The sequence below is a fragment of the Hippopotamus amphibius genome, chromosome 6, assembly GCF_030028045.1.
Source record: "Hippopotamus amphibius kiboko isolate mHipAmp2 chromosome 6, mHipAmp2.hap2, whole genome shotgun sequence".
Lineage (NCBI taxonomy): Eukaryota > Metazoa > Chordata > Mammalia > Artiodactyla > Hippopotamidae > Hippopotamus > Hippopotamus amphibius.
In genome coordinates, this window is record NC_080191.1 from 104631978 (window position 1) to 104648458 (window position 16481).

Below are 16481 nucleotides of genomic sequence, written 5' to 3' on the forward strand. Positions count from 1 at the left end.
AGTATGGAGGTTCCTTAAAACATTAAACATAGAACTACCATGTGACCCAGCAATCCCAGTAGTGGGCATACACCCAGAGAACACCACAATTCAAAGAGACACATGCACCCCAATGTTCACTGCAGCACTATTTACAATAGCCAAGACATGGAAACAATCTAAATGTCCATCAGCAGATGAATGGATAAAGAAGATGCGGTATACATGGAATATATACAATGGAATATTACTCAGCCACAAAAAGAAATGAAATTGCATCATTTGTAGAGATGTGGATAGACCCAGAGAAGGTCATACAAAGTGAAGTCAGTCAGAAAGAGAAAAACAAATATCGTATATTAACATACATATGTGGAATCTGAAAAAATTGGTATAGACGATCTTATTTACAAAGCAAAAATAGAGACAGACGTAGAGAACGTATGGATATGGATATCAAGGGGGACGTGGGGAAGGGATGAATTGCGACACTGAGATTGACATATATACACTATTGATACTATGTATAAAATAGATAACTAATGAGGACCTACTGTATAGCATAGGGAACTCTACTCAGTGCTCTGTGGTGACCTAAATGGAAAAGAAATTCAAAAACGAGGGGATATATGTATACGTACAGCTGATCACTTTGCTGTACAGTAGAAACTAACACAACGTTGTAAAGCAACTGCACTCCAATAAAAATTTTTAAAACACAATGAATACATAAAAATACTTATACTTTTCTCCATAAGAGGGCAAGTTTACTTCCTGGACAGGAAGGCTTGAAAAAAGAAAGTGCATGATGCACTATGTGCTATGAAATCTGAATGCAGATAAAGCTGTAAATGGAAGTCATGGATGAGCTTTTGAGAAATCTTAGAACTATTAAAAAAAAAATACTATTACAAACATCCAAGTTCCCTCCAACCAGAATTTATAACAAAGGGCCTTCACATTATGCATTCAAACTCACATAAATGTAAAACCACAGATGCTTCACTTTGTGTATATTCATAAAAGAACAACTAGAGATAATACCCACTGCTCATCACCCTGGCGCCATCACCCTCTTCCCACCTCATTAGCAGCCACTAGCTTGACATTAGCACACAGCCCCCGACTCATTTTCTACATTTTTATTTTCATATTTAAATAATAGAGTTGTGTTGGGTTTTTTTTTTCTCAATTTTCATAACGGTATCAGACTGAAAGTACTTGGCTTTTTTTTCATTCAACATTATTTTTAGATCTACTAGGAGAGAGATATACTTCATTCCTTTTAACTTTTGTAAAATACTGAATCACGTATGCCCTACCATATTTTATTTATCCATTCCTCCACTGATGGACATTGAGGTTGTTTCTAATTTTGCACAATTACAATGTTTTAATGAATATCCTTGCAAAAGTCTCTACGCTAACATACAAGAACATGTAAACTCTGTTCTCTAAAGCAAGGTTTCTCAACCGCTGCACTATTGATATTTTGAACTGGATAATCCTTTATTGTGAGAGTCTGTCCTGTGAATTACAGCACGTTTAGAGTATCCCTGATCTCTACTCACTAGATGCCAATAATAATCCCCAGATATGACAAGCAAAAATGTCTCCAGGCACTGCCAAATGTCCCTGGGAGGTAAAACTGCCCTGGTTGAGAAGCTTCAAAATTATGATGGTTGGTTCACATTTCTGCAAACTTTCAAGATCATACAAAGAGTTTTTTAAATAACCCACTTGAAGTATTTTAACTGATCACCTATAGACGGTTCATCACTCTTGCACTTCTAAATTGCTGGTCTCTAAATATAAAACTAGGCTAGAGATATACTTTGGACAGTCATGATGGAAGTATCTATTACCAAACTCCCCATCTGTAAAAGAATCTATTGAGCAAATTGATTCTTAAACTGGAATCAGAATGAAGCAAGATGGTGGACTAGACATTCTAGCTCCCCATCCCATACCAAATCCATAGAAATTAGACTGGAACTTTTAGTTCCTGATATTTGTATATATTGTGAAATGATCACCACAATAAGTCCAGTTAACATCATCACTGTACAGTACAGGATTTTTTTATAGTGAAAGAATTTTTTTATAGTGGAAGAATTTTTTTCTTCTGTTGACAACATTTAAGATTTACTCTCTTAGCAACTCTCAAATATGCAATACAGTATTATCAACTATAGGTGCCATGCTGTAATTTATATCCCCATGACTTGTTTACTTTATAACTAGATGTTTGTCCCTTTTGACTCCCTTCACCCTTTTTGCCCACCCCTACCTCTAGCCAAAACAAATCTCTCTGTATCTATAAGACTGTTTTAAGAATCCACATATAAGTGAGATCACACAGTATTTGTCTTTCTCTGCCTGACTTATTTCACCTGAGGTGATATCTCATTGTAGTTTTGATTTGCAATTCCCTGATTATTAATGCTGCTGAGCATCTTACCATGTAACTTGTTGGCCAACTGTATGTTTTCTTCAGAAAAATGTCCATTCAGATCCTCTGCCCATTTTTTAATAGGGTTGTTTGCTATTGTTGCTGCTGTTGTATGAATTCTTTACATATTTTAGATACTACTGCCTTATCAGAAATATGATTTGAAAATATCTCCTCCCTTTCGGTTGGTTGCCTTTCCATTTTGTTTATGGTTTCCCTCACTGTACAGAAGTGTTTCAGTCTGATGTAGTCCTACCTGTTTATTTTTGCTTTTGTTGCCTTTGCTTTTGGTGTGAAATCCAATAAATCATTGCCAAGACTGATGTCAAGCTTATCACCTATGTTCTCTTCAGTTCTTACATTCAAGGCTTTAATCCATCCTTTGTTGCATTTTAATATAAATTCTCCTTTGAGCTAAGCAATCTCATATAGGTTTCTTTTACTGGCATCCAGAGCATGCTAAGACAGGCGCACACTAAAATGATAATGATTCCAAGCAAAACCAGACTAGAAAACCAGAAGGTAGACCAAAAACTACGAACAATACCAGAAACACAGAAAACACAATAATCTTAACTGAACTTTTAAAAAAGGAAGAAGAATCTAGTACAACTGCTGCAAAATACAAGAGTTTCTCTGACAGTGGTCCAAATACTGTTATGTGATATTTGAGGCTAGAGGGAATCTGAAGGCTACAACAGCATGAAGAATAAGAACATCCAGGCAGGCTACCTCCTGACCCCTCATCCCCACACCCCAAGCCTAAGCAGCCAGTAAGAGAGGTATCTCTTCCCCCAAAAAAGGAGTAGTGAGAATGGGCCCTTGGTTAAACCAAACTGTAGAGGCCTGGTGCCAAATCTAAAGAATATGTACCTCAACACTTTATCATTAAAGGTTCCAAGGAACTGCGTAAAATGATTAAATCAATGTTTTAGGAAGATTAATCCTGTATCAGTAAGAAGGATAAACTAAGTAGAGGAAAGAATACAGACAGGAAAGCCAGCGGGGAGATAGCACAGGCATGAAGGGCCTGAAATCCAGCCAGAGACCCTATAAACAGAAAACACAGATTAACCTAGATATAACTGATAAAAACAGAAAGAACTTGTTGAATGACTTGATGTTGGGAAAGAGAAAAAGAGAAAGACTGCTTCGCTCATTTATTTGTTCAGAAAATACTTATTATAAGCTTTGTTTATTACTATATCACTAGTAAAATAATTAACATTATTAATTTGAGGATAAAGAAGTCAAAAGGAACCCTAAGATTTTGGATCAGTGAAGGTAGCATGAGGCAAATAAAGAGAGAAGTCTGGAGAGAACAATGTATTTTAAAAGACATGATAATTTTAGTTTCAGAAGTGCTGAGTTTTGTCCTGTGAATTTTATTTTTATGTAAAAATAACAGTATTTTTATACCAAACAAATGTATAAAAGTTCTTAACTTTGTATTATGAAGCATTTGATATGTAAAAAATACACGTAATACATATTATAAAGCACAAAACCAAAATGAATTTGATAAACTCAGCTTTGAACCTAAGAAGTAAAATATGACCAATTTCTTTAAGCTCCCAGTGAGTTTCTCCCCAATTCCAACCTTTCGCCCTACATCCTACATAGGAAATCACTATCCTACATTTTTCTTTAATCATACCCTTAGTCTTTCTTAACATTTTATCCTATTATTTACGTACAATTAAACAATATGTTTCTAGTTTTTAACTTGCTTTGAAGTCTCTCTTTAAAAATATCATACTATGAGCATTTTCCTGCGAAGAAACACTAAATATTTTTTCATTAAATACTGTTTCTAAGATAAGCCTGTGACTGTAAGTCATTCATCTGCAATACTATATAACACTTCAGTGTATGAGTATGCTGCAAATTATTCATCCTTTCTAACACCAATGTATATTTGAATATTTCCAGGACTTTGCTCTTACAAAGGATGCTTCTACAAAACATTTTTGAACACATCTCCTGGCGCACACATCCAAGAGGTTTTCTAACATAACCAGAAAGAAAACTGTGTCACAGGTCATATGCATGTTCAATTTCACAGATAATGCTAAATTATTTTTACTTTATTATTTGCAAAGACAAGTTATTTAAATTGGAAAGCCAGTACTGGGAATTCCCTGGCAGTCCAGTGGTTAGGACTCAGCACTTTCACTGCCAAGGGTGCGAGTTCAATTCCTGATCGGGGAACTAAGATCCCACAAGCCGTGTGGCACAGCTTAAAAAAAAAAAAAACAGAGATAGAGAAAAAGAAAGAAAGAAAGCCAGTACCAAGGAACATAAACAATGGAAAACACATGCTTAATTAAATCTGAACCACAGGTAAGCACTCAAATCCACACTGAAGATAATCATTGCCATTCTGTCATCACAGGTTAAAATTACACAACATCTCATAGGAAACTGTCTCCTTCCTCCCTTCTCTCCTCTCAGTGGACATTCTCATATCAATGCGCCACTGTCTTAGACAAGGTTCTCTGGGTGCCAACAACAGAAACAACAGTATACAAAGATTAGCCCCAAGTGAAAACATACATTAAAAAGAAATAAAGGGAGTCCCTCCCATCAGGAAGCACGCACGAGCCTCCTAGATACCTTCCTCCACAAGAGGGCAGACAGCAGTGTCAAGCAGTATCAGCAGTATTTCGTCTTGTGGAACTGAAAACCACAGCCACAGAAAGATAAAGAAAGTGAAAAAGCAGAGGACTTTGTACCAGATGAAGGGACAGGATAAAAACCCAGAAAAACAACTAAATGAAGAGGAGATAGGCACCCTTCTAGAAAAAGAATTCAGAATAATGATGGTGAAGATGGTCCAGGACTTTGAAAAAAGACTGCATGCAAAGATTGAAAAGTTTACCAAAGACCTAGAAGAATTAAAGAGCAAACAAACAGAGATATGCAACACAATAACGGAAATGAAAAATACACTAGAAGGAACCAACAGCAGATTAATGGAGGCAGAAGGGCGAATAAGGGACCTGGAAGACAGAATGGTGAAAATCGCTGATGTGGAAAAGAATAAGGAAAAAAGAATGAAAAGAGCTGAAGACAGCCTAAGAGACCTCTGGGACAATGTTAAACACACCAACATTTGCATTATAGGGATCCCAGAAGGAGAAGAGAGAGAGAAAGGACCCAAGAAAATATTGGAAGAGATTATAGTTGAAAACTTCCCTAACATGGGAAAAGAAATAGCTACCCAAGTCCAGGAAGTGCAGAGAGTCCCAGGCAGGATAAATTCAAGGAGAAACATGCCAAGACATATAGTAGTCAAACAGCCAAAAATTAAAGACAGAGAAAAGTTATTAAAAGCAACAAGGGAAAAATGACAAATAACATACAAGGGAACTCCCATAAGGGTAACAGCTGATTTCTCAGCAGAAAGTCTGCAAGGCAGAAGGGAGTGGCAGGATATATTTAAAGTGATAAAAGGGAAGAACCTACAACCAAGAATACCCTACCCAGCAAAGATCTCATTCGGATTCAATGGAGAAATCAAAAGCTTTACAGACAAGCAACAGCTAAGAGAATTCAGCACCACTAAACCAGCCCTACAACAAATGCTAAAGGAACTTCTCTAAGCGGGAAACAGAAGAAAAGGACCTAAAAAAACAAAAAGAAAACAATTAAGAAAATGGCAATAGGAACATACATATCGATAATTACATTGAATGTAAATGGACTAATGCACCAACCAAAAGACACAGACTGGCTGAATGGATACAAAAACAAGCCCCATATATATGCTGTCTACAAGAAACCCACTTCAGACCTAGGGACACATACAGACGGAAAGTGAGGGGACGGAAAAAGATATTCCATGCAAATGAAAATCAAAAGAAAGCTGGAGTAGCAATAGTCACATCAGATAAAATAGACTTTAAAATAACAAATGTTACAAGAGACAAGAAAGGACATTACATAAAGATCAAGGGATCCATCCAAGAAGAGGAGATAACAATTATAAATATATATGCACCCAATATAGGAACACCTCAATACACAAGGCAAATGCTAACAACTATGAAAGAGGAAATGCAGGGCAGAAATAGACACACAGATGTAGAGAACAAACACATGGACACCAAGTGGGGAAAGCGGGGAGGGTTGGGGGGGGATGAATTGGGAGATTGGGATACCAAATTGTACACTCTAAATGTATGCTGTTTATTGTCTGTTAACTGTATCTCAATAAAAGTTCGTAAAAAAAAAAAAAAAAAAAAAGAAAGGTATCTCACAGAGCTGATGAAAAGGAATTATAATTGGGGGTTGGAAATCAGGAACTACAAAGCTGCCAAGAATTAAAGCTATTTTACCTCCCTGGGATCACACTGTCTCTCAAAGTGAGAGTCAGTCTGTCCCTGGCCATGGGCTTCACTTTGCTCTCCACATGCCAGTCCCCTCCACTGGGTTCTCTATGACCACAGGCTAACCATGGCTGCCCCAACCCCAGTTTTACACATCTTTCTAGAAGAAAAGCCCAGCAGAATCCAACCTGCATCTTTGCCTTCCAACAATTCCAAATCGTTGAACAACTGCTTAGCTCAGTTTAGCACAGAGGTCCACCTATGGGCACAACAGCCATGTATTGGGAATGTGAGGGTCCCACTTACAAACGCAGCTGCAGAGGCCCACTCTTAAAACAGAGGCATCACTTCTCAGACAAGCGGGGCCTCGGCCGAGCAGGTATCACAGAAAACATCTATTACAACAACCAAGGGGAAAGAGTGACACGTATAATGGAGTGCAACTATGAGAAACCTAACCATCACTGCACACCACAACTCGCTGACTCCTACGATCAGCATTCAAAAGTGAAACATATAAATAATGACCCAACGGTCATTGTGATAGCAGATACCAGCTTACCAATGGCTATATACACCACCCTTCGTTTCCAGTGCCAAAAGCCATTGCTGACATACTACCTTTTTTTTTTTTTTTTTTTTTTTTTTTAGCTTATAAAGAACAGAAATTTATTTCTTACAGTTCTGGATCCTGGGAAGTTCAAGATCAAGGCACCAGCATGATCAGTTCTGGTGAGGGCCCTCTTTCTGGTTCACAGACAGGGCCTTCTTGCTTGATGTGTCCTCACATGATGGAAGCTGGCTAAGGAGCTCTGTGGGGTCTCTTTTATAAGAGCACTAATCCCATTCATGACAGCACCTCCAAAAAGCTCCACCTCCTAATACCATCACATCAGGATTAGGATTTCAACGTATGAATTTTGAGGGGGGCACAAACCCTGAGACCATAGCAACCGCTATAAATCACTGCATTCCTAGAATGTGATGTCTTTCAGTGTTGGTTATCCTTCTCCCTTCCACACTACCACCACCAGTGGGGAGGGTAAGCAGTGGCCCATGGAAAGAGTAAGAAACGCAGTTCAGTTCATCCAGGAAATGAATGACCCCTTCTAGCACAGCTAGACTGACACAGGACACGATGGCGTCACCACATTGGTGGTGGGTAAGAGAGGACATCCATCAGAAAGCCTGCTGAAAGCCCTCAGAGGAGAGAGGTGTGGTCACCCCCAGAGAACCACCTGACATGTTGTGCCAGAGCCCACGCAGGGGGGAGAGTGACCACCCTCGAGGCCAGCAGTGGGGAATGCACAAGATAAAGGATATTTGCTGCCAACCCTATCATCCTTGGGTGTTGTAGCAGCACTGCAGTAGGAACACAGATGAGCAAGAGCTGACACGGGCCCACACGTGCAGCGCACACCAAGGGTTGACAGCAGACCCACAGCAGCCCAGAGCCCTGAATTCAAACCTGTGCCTGAGATGAATGAGTCACCCCAAATCAGTCACTATCATTCCAGTCACCCAGTGTCATGGGATCCTGGGTGGGGGAGGAAAAAACATGCTGGCCGCCCTCCTAGAATGGAGGTCCAACCATAGGGCCCTAGGACAACCCTATAGGCATCATTCTGGAGCTCCTCAGGACATCTGGTCAGCCCACACACTGGGTAAAGGGTCAGAGAGCACCCCACATAGGAGAAACAGAGCCCAGGGCCCATATAGATCACAATCTACTCTTGGAGCACCCCATCTGACAGCCCTATTGACCCAGCCACTCCTAGGCAACAGTAGATGACTTTAAAAAAGTAGAGGAAGCAGGGACTTCCCCAGTGGTCCAGTGGGTAAGACTCCGTGCTCTCAATGCAAGGGGCCCAGGTTCGATCCCTGGTTGGGGAACTAGATCCTGCACGCATGCCAAAACTAAAGATCCTGCATGCCACAACTAAGATGCAATGCAGCCTAAATAAATAAAAATAAACTGATAAAAAAAATGTAGAGGAAGGAACTCCAAAGTGCAGGACCCCCTGTACACCCTGGGCACGTGGCCTGGGGTGGGACCCTGTTTTTCTTGGTCTAATGGTGGTGCTGGGCATGCGTTTAAGTGCATGGCCAGAGAGTTGTGCATTTCACAGTGGCCATAGGTTGGTCACATGGCCAAACACACCTGCCAAAGAAACTGGAAATTTTAGCAGTTTCTATGGAAGCAGGAGAGAATGGAGACTAGGTGACGAGGAACAGTCATTACCACGTCCATTGCACGACAGAATGCAAGATAGACTGGAGATGTGAATACCTAGCTTTCCTGTACTCTATAGTGGAAGACAGCAACTGAGAAAAATGCTGGGAAGGACTAGAATAGCCCATGAGGCACATCAGTACCTATTAGGAAAGAGTAGCCCCTAAAGACATACAGTCTCATAGGTGTGTGACGTGGCCAAAGGAACAAGGGCAGGACTTCAACTCCCATCTGCCCCTGAGACCAGTCCCTCTTATTAGGGCATGATTACCACAGCCTTACAGGGTAGACCTGGAAATGGCTCTGGATTCAGCCACGAGAACTGCTGTCACACATTCCACCCCCTTGCCAACTATCTGGTGCTTTTCCAGCACATTGCTCCATATTTATACAATACGTTAAAATTTAAAAAACACGTAGCAGGTCTGATCCTCCACACACTGACAAAGGCTGTAACTCTCTGGGCCGCAACTCGGCAAATATTCCCAAGGAGAAGGTCTGGGTAATGTGAGATTCGTCACGTTGCCTCAGCTCTCTCAAAAATCATCACACTGCATTGGTTGCTACTGAATATCTACAAACTGTTGTTCAGTGTTTTTTTGTTTTTTTTTTTAAGTGTGGTCCACTTTGAAAATTCCAAAAAATCCAGAAATCACCTCTTCTCAAGATGTAGAAAAACTGAAGAATATGGCCCCATCCTTACAACAAAAAATAGCTAGATTGGAACTTCCCTGGCGGTCCAGTGGTTAAGACTCCAGGTTTCCACTGCAGGGGGTGCGGGTTCAGTCCCTGGTCATGGACCTAAGATCCCACATGCCGCATGGCATGGCCAAAAAAAATAGCCAGATAACCTGAAACTTTTCCTTGAACACATCAGAGAGCTGAAATTTCAGGGCAAACAACTTACCTAAAATCTAAGGAAAGACAGACACTCTCAAGATCATTCCTTCTATTCACCTTTGGGGACAGTCCACCTTCCTGACCAATCCTGCCAGGGAGAAGCTCACAACTGCCGAGTTGGAAATAACATTGAGTCGACTGGAGGGAAAACAAAAAATAAAAATCCAAACAACAATAACAAAAAACCCAGCATATAAATTAATTGTAAATAGAATAAGGCTGTCTTGGGACTTCCCTGGCAATCCAGTGGTTAAGATTCTGCTCTTCCAATGCAGGGGGGGTGGGTTCGATCCCTGGTTGGGGATCTAAGATCCCACATGCCATAGGGTGCGGCCAAAAAATTTAAAAAAAAAAGAACAAGGCTGTCTTTAAGAAAACAGACAAAAGAGGCTGTAGTGAGAAAGGCAGAGTCAAAGCGGTAAGCATTAAAAAGTCTTAAGGCTAGAGAGGATCAAAGAAAGAGGAAGAGATGGGGAGAAGGCATCTGGGGGAGCAGAAGAAGCGAAAGCTCAGAGGAAGAAACTGAAACAGTGTGTGTCGCAGTGAGGGGAGAGGACTGGCCAGAGCAGAGTCTGGGGAGGGCAGGAGGTACAGCTGGATTGGGATAATCAGTCCATGAAGGGGAGAGCCTGCTAACTTGCACTAGGGGGACACACACAACCAAGATGACATTTAAAATTTCTCTTCAGGACGGATAAATTTGAGTTCTGAATGAAGATTTCTCACATTCATAGGGTTTTTCTCTAATATGAAGCCTTTGATGCTGCTTCAATCTTGAACTCTTACAGAACCCCTTCCTATACTCCACATTTGTGGGGCTTCCCCCAAGGGTGGATCCATTGATATTGGGGTGTTTTTTTCTTTTTTTTCTGTTTTCTTTTGTTTGTTTGTTTCTTTTCGATCCATTGATATTGATTTAAACTGACTTTTTGCTTGAAGACCTTGCTGTAGTCCTTGCATCTGAAAGGTTTCTCTCCAGTGCTGACTTGCTGGTGCTGAGTTGAAGTTAAAGGCTTTGCTACACTCTTTACACTCATGGGCTTTTCCCGGTGTGGATTCTCTGGTGCGCAGTGTGGTAGGAGCTGCAGCTCAACTCCTTGCCACATTCTTTACACATGTAGGGTCGCTCTGGTGCTGAACAGAAGTAGAGTTGAAGATAAAAGTTTTGCCATAGTCCTTACACTCACAGGGCTTTCCTCCAGTGTGGATTCCAGTGCTGAAAAAGCCGGAACTACAACTGAAATGTTTGACATACACATCACATTATAGGAAATCTCCTCACCTGGAAATTGCAGATGTGTCACATGAGAACTGACCCCAACATATTTTTTTTTCTGATTTCTTATGTGCATGACATCTATTTTATATAGGAATTGTCTCATTATTTACTCCCTCCTTTGCTGAATCTCTCATTTTTCTTCATTCCATCCCTCATGAGATTTCCTTAAGGCCTCTCTATCTTGCTTTCTGATTCACAGGTAACTTGAAAACTAGGTCCCTGGGGAAAGTCTCTTACAGTTCCTCTGAAGCCAAGTCACAGGATTCACTTTTCTCAGAAATGTCTTGTTTTGAGGCCTAAAGCTCAAATTCAGCCCTGATTTCACAACCTTAGATATTCCAACTTAGGGGTATGTGAGGAACGCTATCAGGAAGCTTGAAAATTACCTTTTCCCTGAAGAGTCGGGGCGCTTGGGCGCGGCCCCCAGCATGCCTTTTCTCCGCAGAACTGCCTTGGCCAGGTCCCGGTGCTTCTGCAGCTTGGCCTGGATGGAAGGCGCGCGCGCCACCATGTACGGCCCCCGCTTCTCTACAGCCGCCGGGGTCCGCTGCCCCAGCCCGGGGACTCCAATGCCGCTTCGCCCGGAGGGCGGCCCTGCCGCTCCGGTCCCGCTGGGCCAGGGTCCTGGGAGGGACGCCCACGCCGCAGGCCCACTAGGCTCCGCGGACGCCATCGCCCGGCCATGCCCCGCTGAGTCGCGGAGCCCCGCCTCCTGGTTCACAAGATTTTCTTAACAGCAGCACTAATGGCATTTGGGGCCAGATAATTCTTCGTCGTGGGAGGCTGCCCTGTGCATTGTAGTATATTTAGTTGCATCTCTGGTCTCTAGATGCCTACAAGATGCCAGTAGCAGCCCTATCTCCAATTGTGACAACAAAAAAATGTGTCTAAACATTGCCAAGTGTCTTCTAGGAGAAGGGAGCAAAATCATCGCCAGTTGAGAACCACTGGCCTATGGAGATATATTCACACACTCCTTGAAAGAGAAAGACGTGGTTGAGAATGAGAATCAGCGAAGTATGGGTGCGGTTGAGACCAGTACAAATTAGGCTTGGACCCTCTCCTTGCAGTTTCGGTTTCAACAGCTCTTCTACCTGCTCAAGATAGGAGATCCCAGCAGGCTTTAGAAATGGATATCCTCAAACACAACCAGCTCTGTAAAACCAGTCATGGAAGTTCTGGCCGTTCGTTGCCGCGCACAGCGCTCCGTGGACACCTCTGCCCCAGCACTGGCTCGTGCCTGGGCATCTGCACGTGTGCTTCCCCTGCCGCCGCAAGCCTCGGGGATGTCGAATCCACTTTGCCCCTGCCTGTTCCTCCAGCCCCTCCAGCCCCTCCCGATTTCCTGGTGGCCACACTGCCTCCTCTTTGCCCCTCATGTGGGCCTAGAGCCTGGGGCAGAGTCGAGACAGCTTCGTGGGGCCGGCTCCGCACTCTCGTTGAGCACCTGGACCGGGGCGCGTCGTCCCAGCACGCCGGGCCCGACGGGGGACTGCCCGGGGTCGGGGAGGCATGCTTCAGACCCGCGCGGGCCTGACACAGTGGCCCCTCGCCGGGGATCCGCTCAAGCAAGAGCCAGGATGCAGACGGCACTACCCCCACGCCCAGCTCCCCAGGTTCTGCGTAGGCCGGGTATCTGCCGACATACTACCTTTTAAGCTTCTCCTATAGCTCTTGCTCTTCAATAAACTCTCTTTGCAGTAAATGATGCAATTAACTACCCTTGACTTAAACCTCTCTCTTGATTTATCTGACAAAATCCTCTCCTGGTTCTTTTCTGACCTCTCAGTTTCCTTACTTGCTCGTTTTTCTCTGCCTGCCCTTTAAATATAGATAGTATGTAGCTATGACACCAAAATCACAAGTAACAAAAGAAGAAACAGATAAATTGGACATCTCCAAAATTTAAAACTTTTGTGCTTCACAGAACAACTCAATATTTCAACAAAATGAAAGACAACCCATAAAATGGGAGCAAATGATTCTAAATCACATATATGGCAAGGGACTTGTATCTAGAATATATAAAGAATTCTTACAATTCAACAATAGACAAATAACCCAATTAAAAATTGGCCAAATCTCCAAAAAAGATATACAAATGGCCAATAAACATATGAAAAAAATATTCAATGTCATTAACCATCAAGGAAATGAAAATCAAAACCACAAAGAGAAGTCAGCAAAATGGCAAAATAGGGAGCTCCACATCCTCTCACCCAACAGAAACATCAAAAATCAAGTAACTGTCAGAACGAATACTGCTAAAACTATGGAAAACAGGGAATTCCCTGTGGTAGGACTCCAAGCTTTCACTGCTGAGGGTGTGGGTTCAGTCCCTGGCCAGGGAACTAAGAAACTAAGATCCCAGAAGCTGCAAGGCACAGCAAAAAAAACAAAACAAAACAAAAGACTTAAAAATTTAAAACTATGGAAAACAGCCAAAGCTTTACAACAGCAAAACAAACACTGAATCAAGAAAAAGGCAATTTCAAAACTCTGTAGTGTTTTAACACGCCCTAGCCCCATCCCTTCTGTGGCACAGTGGCAGCCTTAACCCGCATCTGCCGTGTGGGAACCCGGTCCCTGGTTCCAGGGAGAGCAGAACAGACCGTATCCGCAAATCAGTGTGTACATCTGCTCTAATCTGTCTGGGTGCCACCTGAAGGACTGATACAAGGTGCTCAGCTCTTTTTCACCTAACTTGGAACTACTAGAAAAGCAGTGGTCATTTGAAAACACAGAGCAGAACTAACATCTAAAGATGCCTGGGACGAAAGATTACTGTCTAAACATACAACAGATCACTTAGGCGCAGCAGCAAAAGTTGGGAAGAATTTTTTTGACAAATTAGGAGTATAGAGAGGAATATAGACGATAACATCTATTCCCACAGCAAGATGCATGCTCAGAAAATATCTGCGAGAACTCTAAGCATCTACCTTGGATTGATCACTGAGCTCCCTACAAGCCTGGCTAAGTGTTGAAGGACTGCCCCAGCACAGAACCAACCTACAAAGCCCAACAGAGGTATTCGATTTGTTTGTTTAGGATTTTTTTGTCTTTGTTTCAGCTCCTGGCACTTAAGGCAATCTCTGTCAAAACACTAGCTGAACACAAGCTAAGGAACAGAAAATGTACTGACTCCACACGACAAGAAATAAAGTCTTTGCAAAAATGGTTTTAGAAAATTACTAAGCAAATAGACTATTACAGTCTTCAACAATCAGAAAAACAAATCAAACCCTGAGGAAGGGGGAGAATATGATTTACAGAGTTATCACATAATAATATTCATGTCTAGTCAACAACAACAAGGCATAAAAAGAAACAGGAAAGTATTTCCCATTCAAAGAAAAAAAATAAATTTACAGTAATGTGCCTGAGGAAGTCCAGATATCATAGTTAATAGGCAAAGGCTTTAAACAAGTCTTAAATATGCTCAAAAAGCTTTAAGAAAGCATGAAACATGAAAAAAACAAAAACAAAAAACAATGTAACAGGACTTCCTAGGTGGGACAGTGGTTAAGAATCCACCTGCCAATGCAGGGGACACGGGTTCAATCCCTGCTCCAGGAATATGCCACGGAGCAACTAAGCCTGTGCGCCACAACTATTGAGCCTGAGCTCTAGAGCCCATGAGCCACAACTGTTGAGCCCATGTGCCACAACTACTGAAGCGCACGCGCCTAGAGCCCATGCTCCACAACAACAGAAGCCATGGTGCACCACACTGAAGAGTAGCCCTCACTCCCCACAACTAGAGAAAGCTCCTGTATAGCAATGAAGACTCAACATAGGCAATTAATTAATTAATTTTAAAAAAACAGTGTATCAACAAAATTAGGGTATCAATAATGAGACATAAATTATAAAAAAGGAACCAAACAAATTCTAAAGTGGAAAAGCACAATAAGTGCAATGAAAAAAAGCACTAGAGTGGCTCAAGAGTAATTTCAGCAGGCAGAAGAAACAGTGAACTTAAAGATAGGACATTTGAAATTATTGAGTCTGAGGCAAAGAGAAAAAGTATGAAATTAAACAGAGCCTAAGAGACCTCGTGAGACATGATCAAGCTGACCAACACAGATAGTAGGGGAGTCCCAAGGGAAGAGGAGAGAAGAAAACGGACAGGAAGAGTATTTAAAGAGGTCAAAAATCTTCCCAAATTAGATAAATTCCATGAATCCACAAATCCAAGATGCTCCATAAACTCTAAGTAGGATAAACTCAGAGACCCATTATAATCAAACTGTTGAAACCCAAAGATAAAGACAGAAGCTTGAAAACAGCATAAGAGAAATGACTCGTCATGTACAGGGAATAATATAAAAAGCTGATTTCTCATTAGAAACCAATAGGCCAGAAGACAGTCAGATGACATGTTTAAGTATTAAAGGAAAAAACCTGGGTTAGCAGATATAATATAGACTGGATAAACAACAAGGTCCTACTGTATAGTACAGGGAACTATATTCAATATCTTACGATAAACCATAATGGAAAAGAATATTTTAAAAAAAGAATGTATATATGTATAACTGAATCACTTTTCTGTACAGCAGAAATTAATACAACATTATAAATGAACTATACTTCAATTTAAAAAAGGGAGGAAGGAAGGGAGGGAGGGAGGGGGAAAAAATACAAAAAAAACTTGTAATGGTTCATTTCAGGTATCACCTTGACTGGGCCCTAGGGCACCCAGACATTTGGTCAAACACTATTCCGGGTGTTTCTGGCTGAGGTTAACATTTGAATTGACTGCCTGAGTAAAGCAGATTCCCTCTGTAAATGTGGGTAGGCCTCATCCAGTCAGTTGATTTAGGTCTTCAGTTGAAGACCTAAATAGAACAAAAAGGCTAAGTGAGAAGGAACTCCTCCTGCCTGACTGCTTTGAGCTGGGACTTCAATCTTTTCCTGCCTTTGGACTCAAACTGAAACAACAGGTCTTCATAGACCTCAAGCTTGCCAGCTTTCAGAACTGCAACTTGGTTGGTTCTCCCGGTTCTCAGGCCTTCAGACTCAGGCTGGAACTACACTACTGACTTGCTTTCACCTCCAGCTTACAAACTATAGATCTTGGGACTTCTGAAACTCCATAATTGCTTGAGCCAATTCCTTATAATAAATCTCTTCCTAAATAAACATATATGTTTATTATATAAACACACAACATACGCACCCTGTTGGGTGTGTATGTACACACCCTGTTGTTTCTGTTTCTCAGGAGCTCCCTGCCTAATACAACTGTCAACCAGGAATTTTATATCTGGTAAAACTGTCCTTCAAAACAAGGGAGAAATA

At 41.7% G+C, this 16481-nt stretch overlaps 2 protein-coding genes across 13 annotated transcripts in view; both read right to left on the reverse strand.

Moving 5' to 3' along the window:
- The window catches only part of TBC1D5 (TBC1 domain family member 5), a 556466-nt gene that overhangs the window by 510790 nt on the left and 29195 nt on the right, over positions 1-16481 (reverse strand). The window lies entirely within an intron of this gene.
- LOC130854937 (protein FAM219B-like) lies at positions 10985-11847 on the reverse strand. The gene is made up of 2 exons (XM_057737779.1): positions 11561-11847; positions 10985-11132 (listed from the first exon to the last, which is right to left on the reverse strand). The coding sequence occupies exons 1-2, from the start codon at positions 11845-11847 to the stop codon at positions 10985-10987; spliced, it is 435 nt and encodes a 144-aa protein (XP_057593762.1).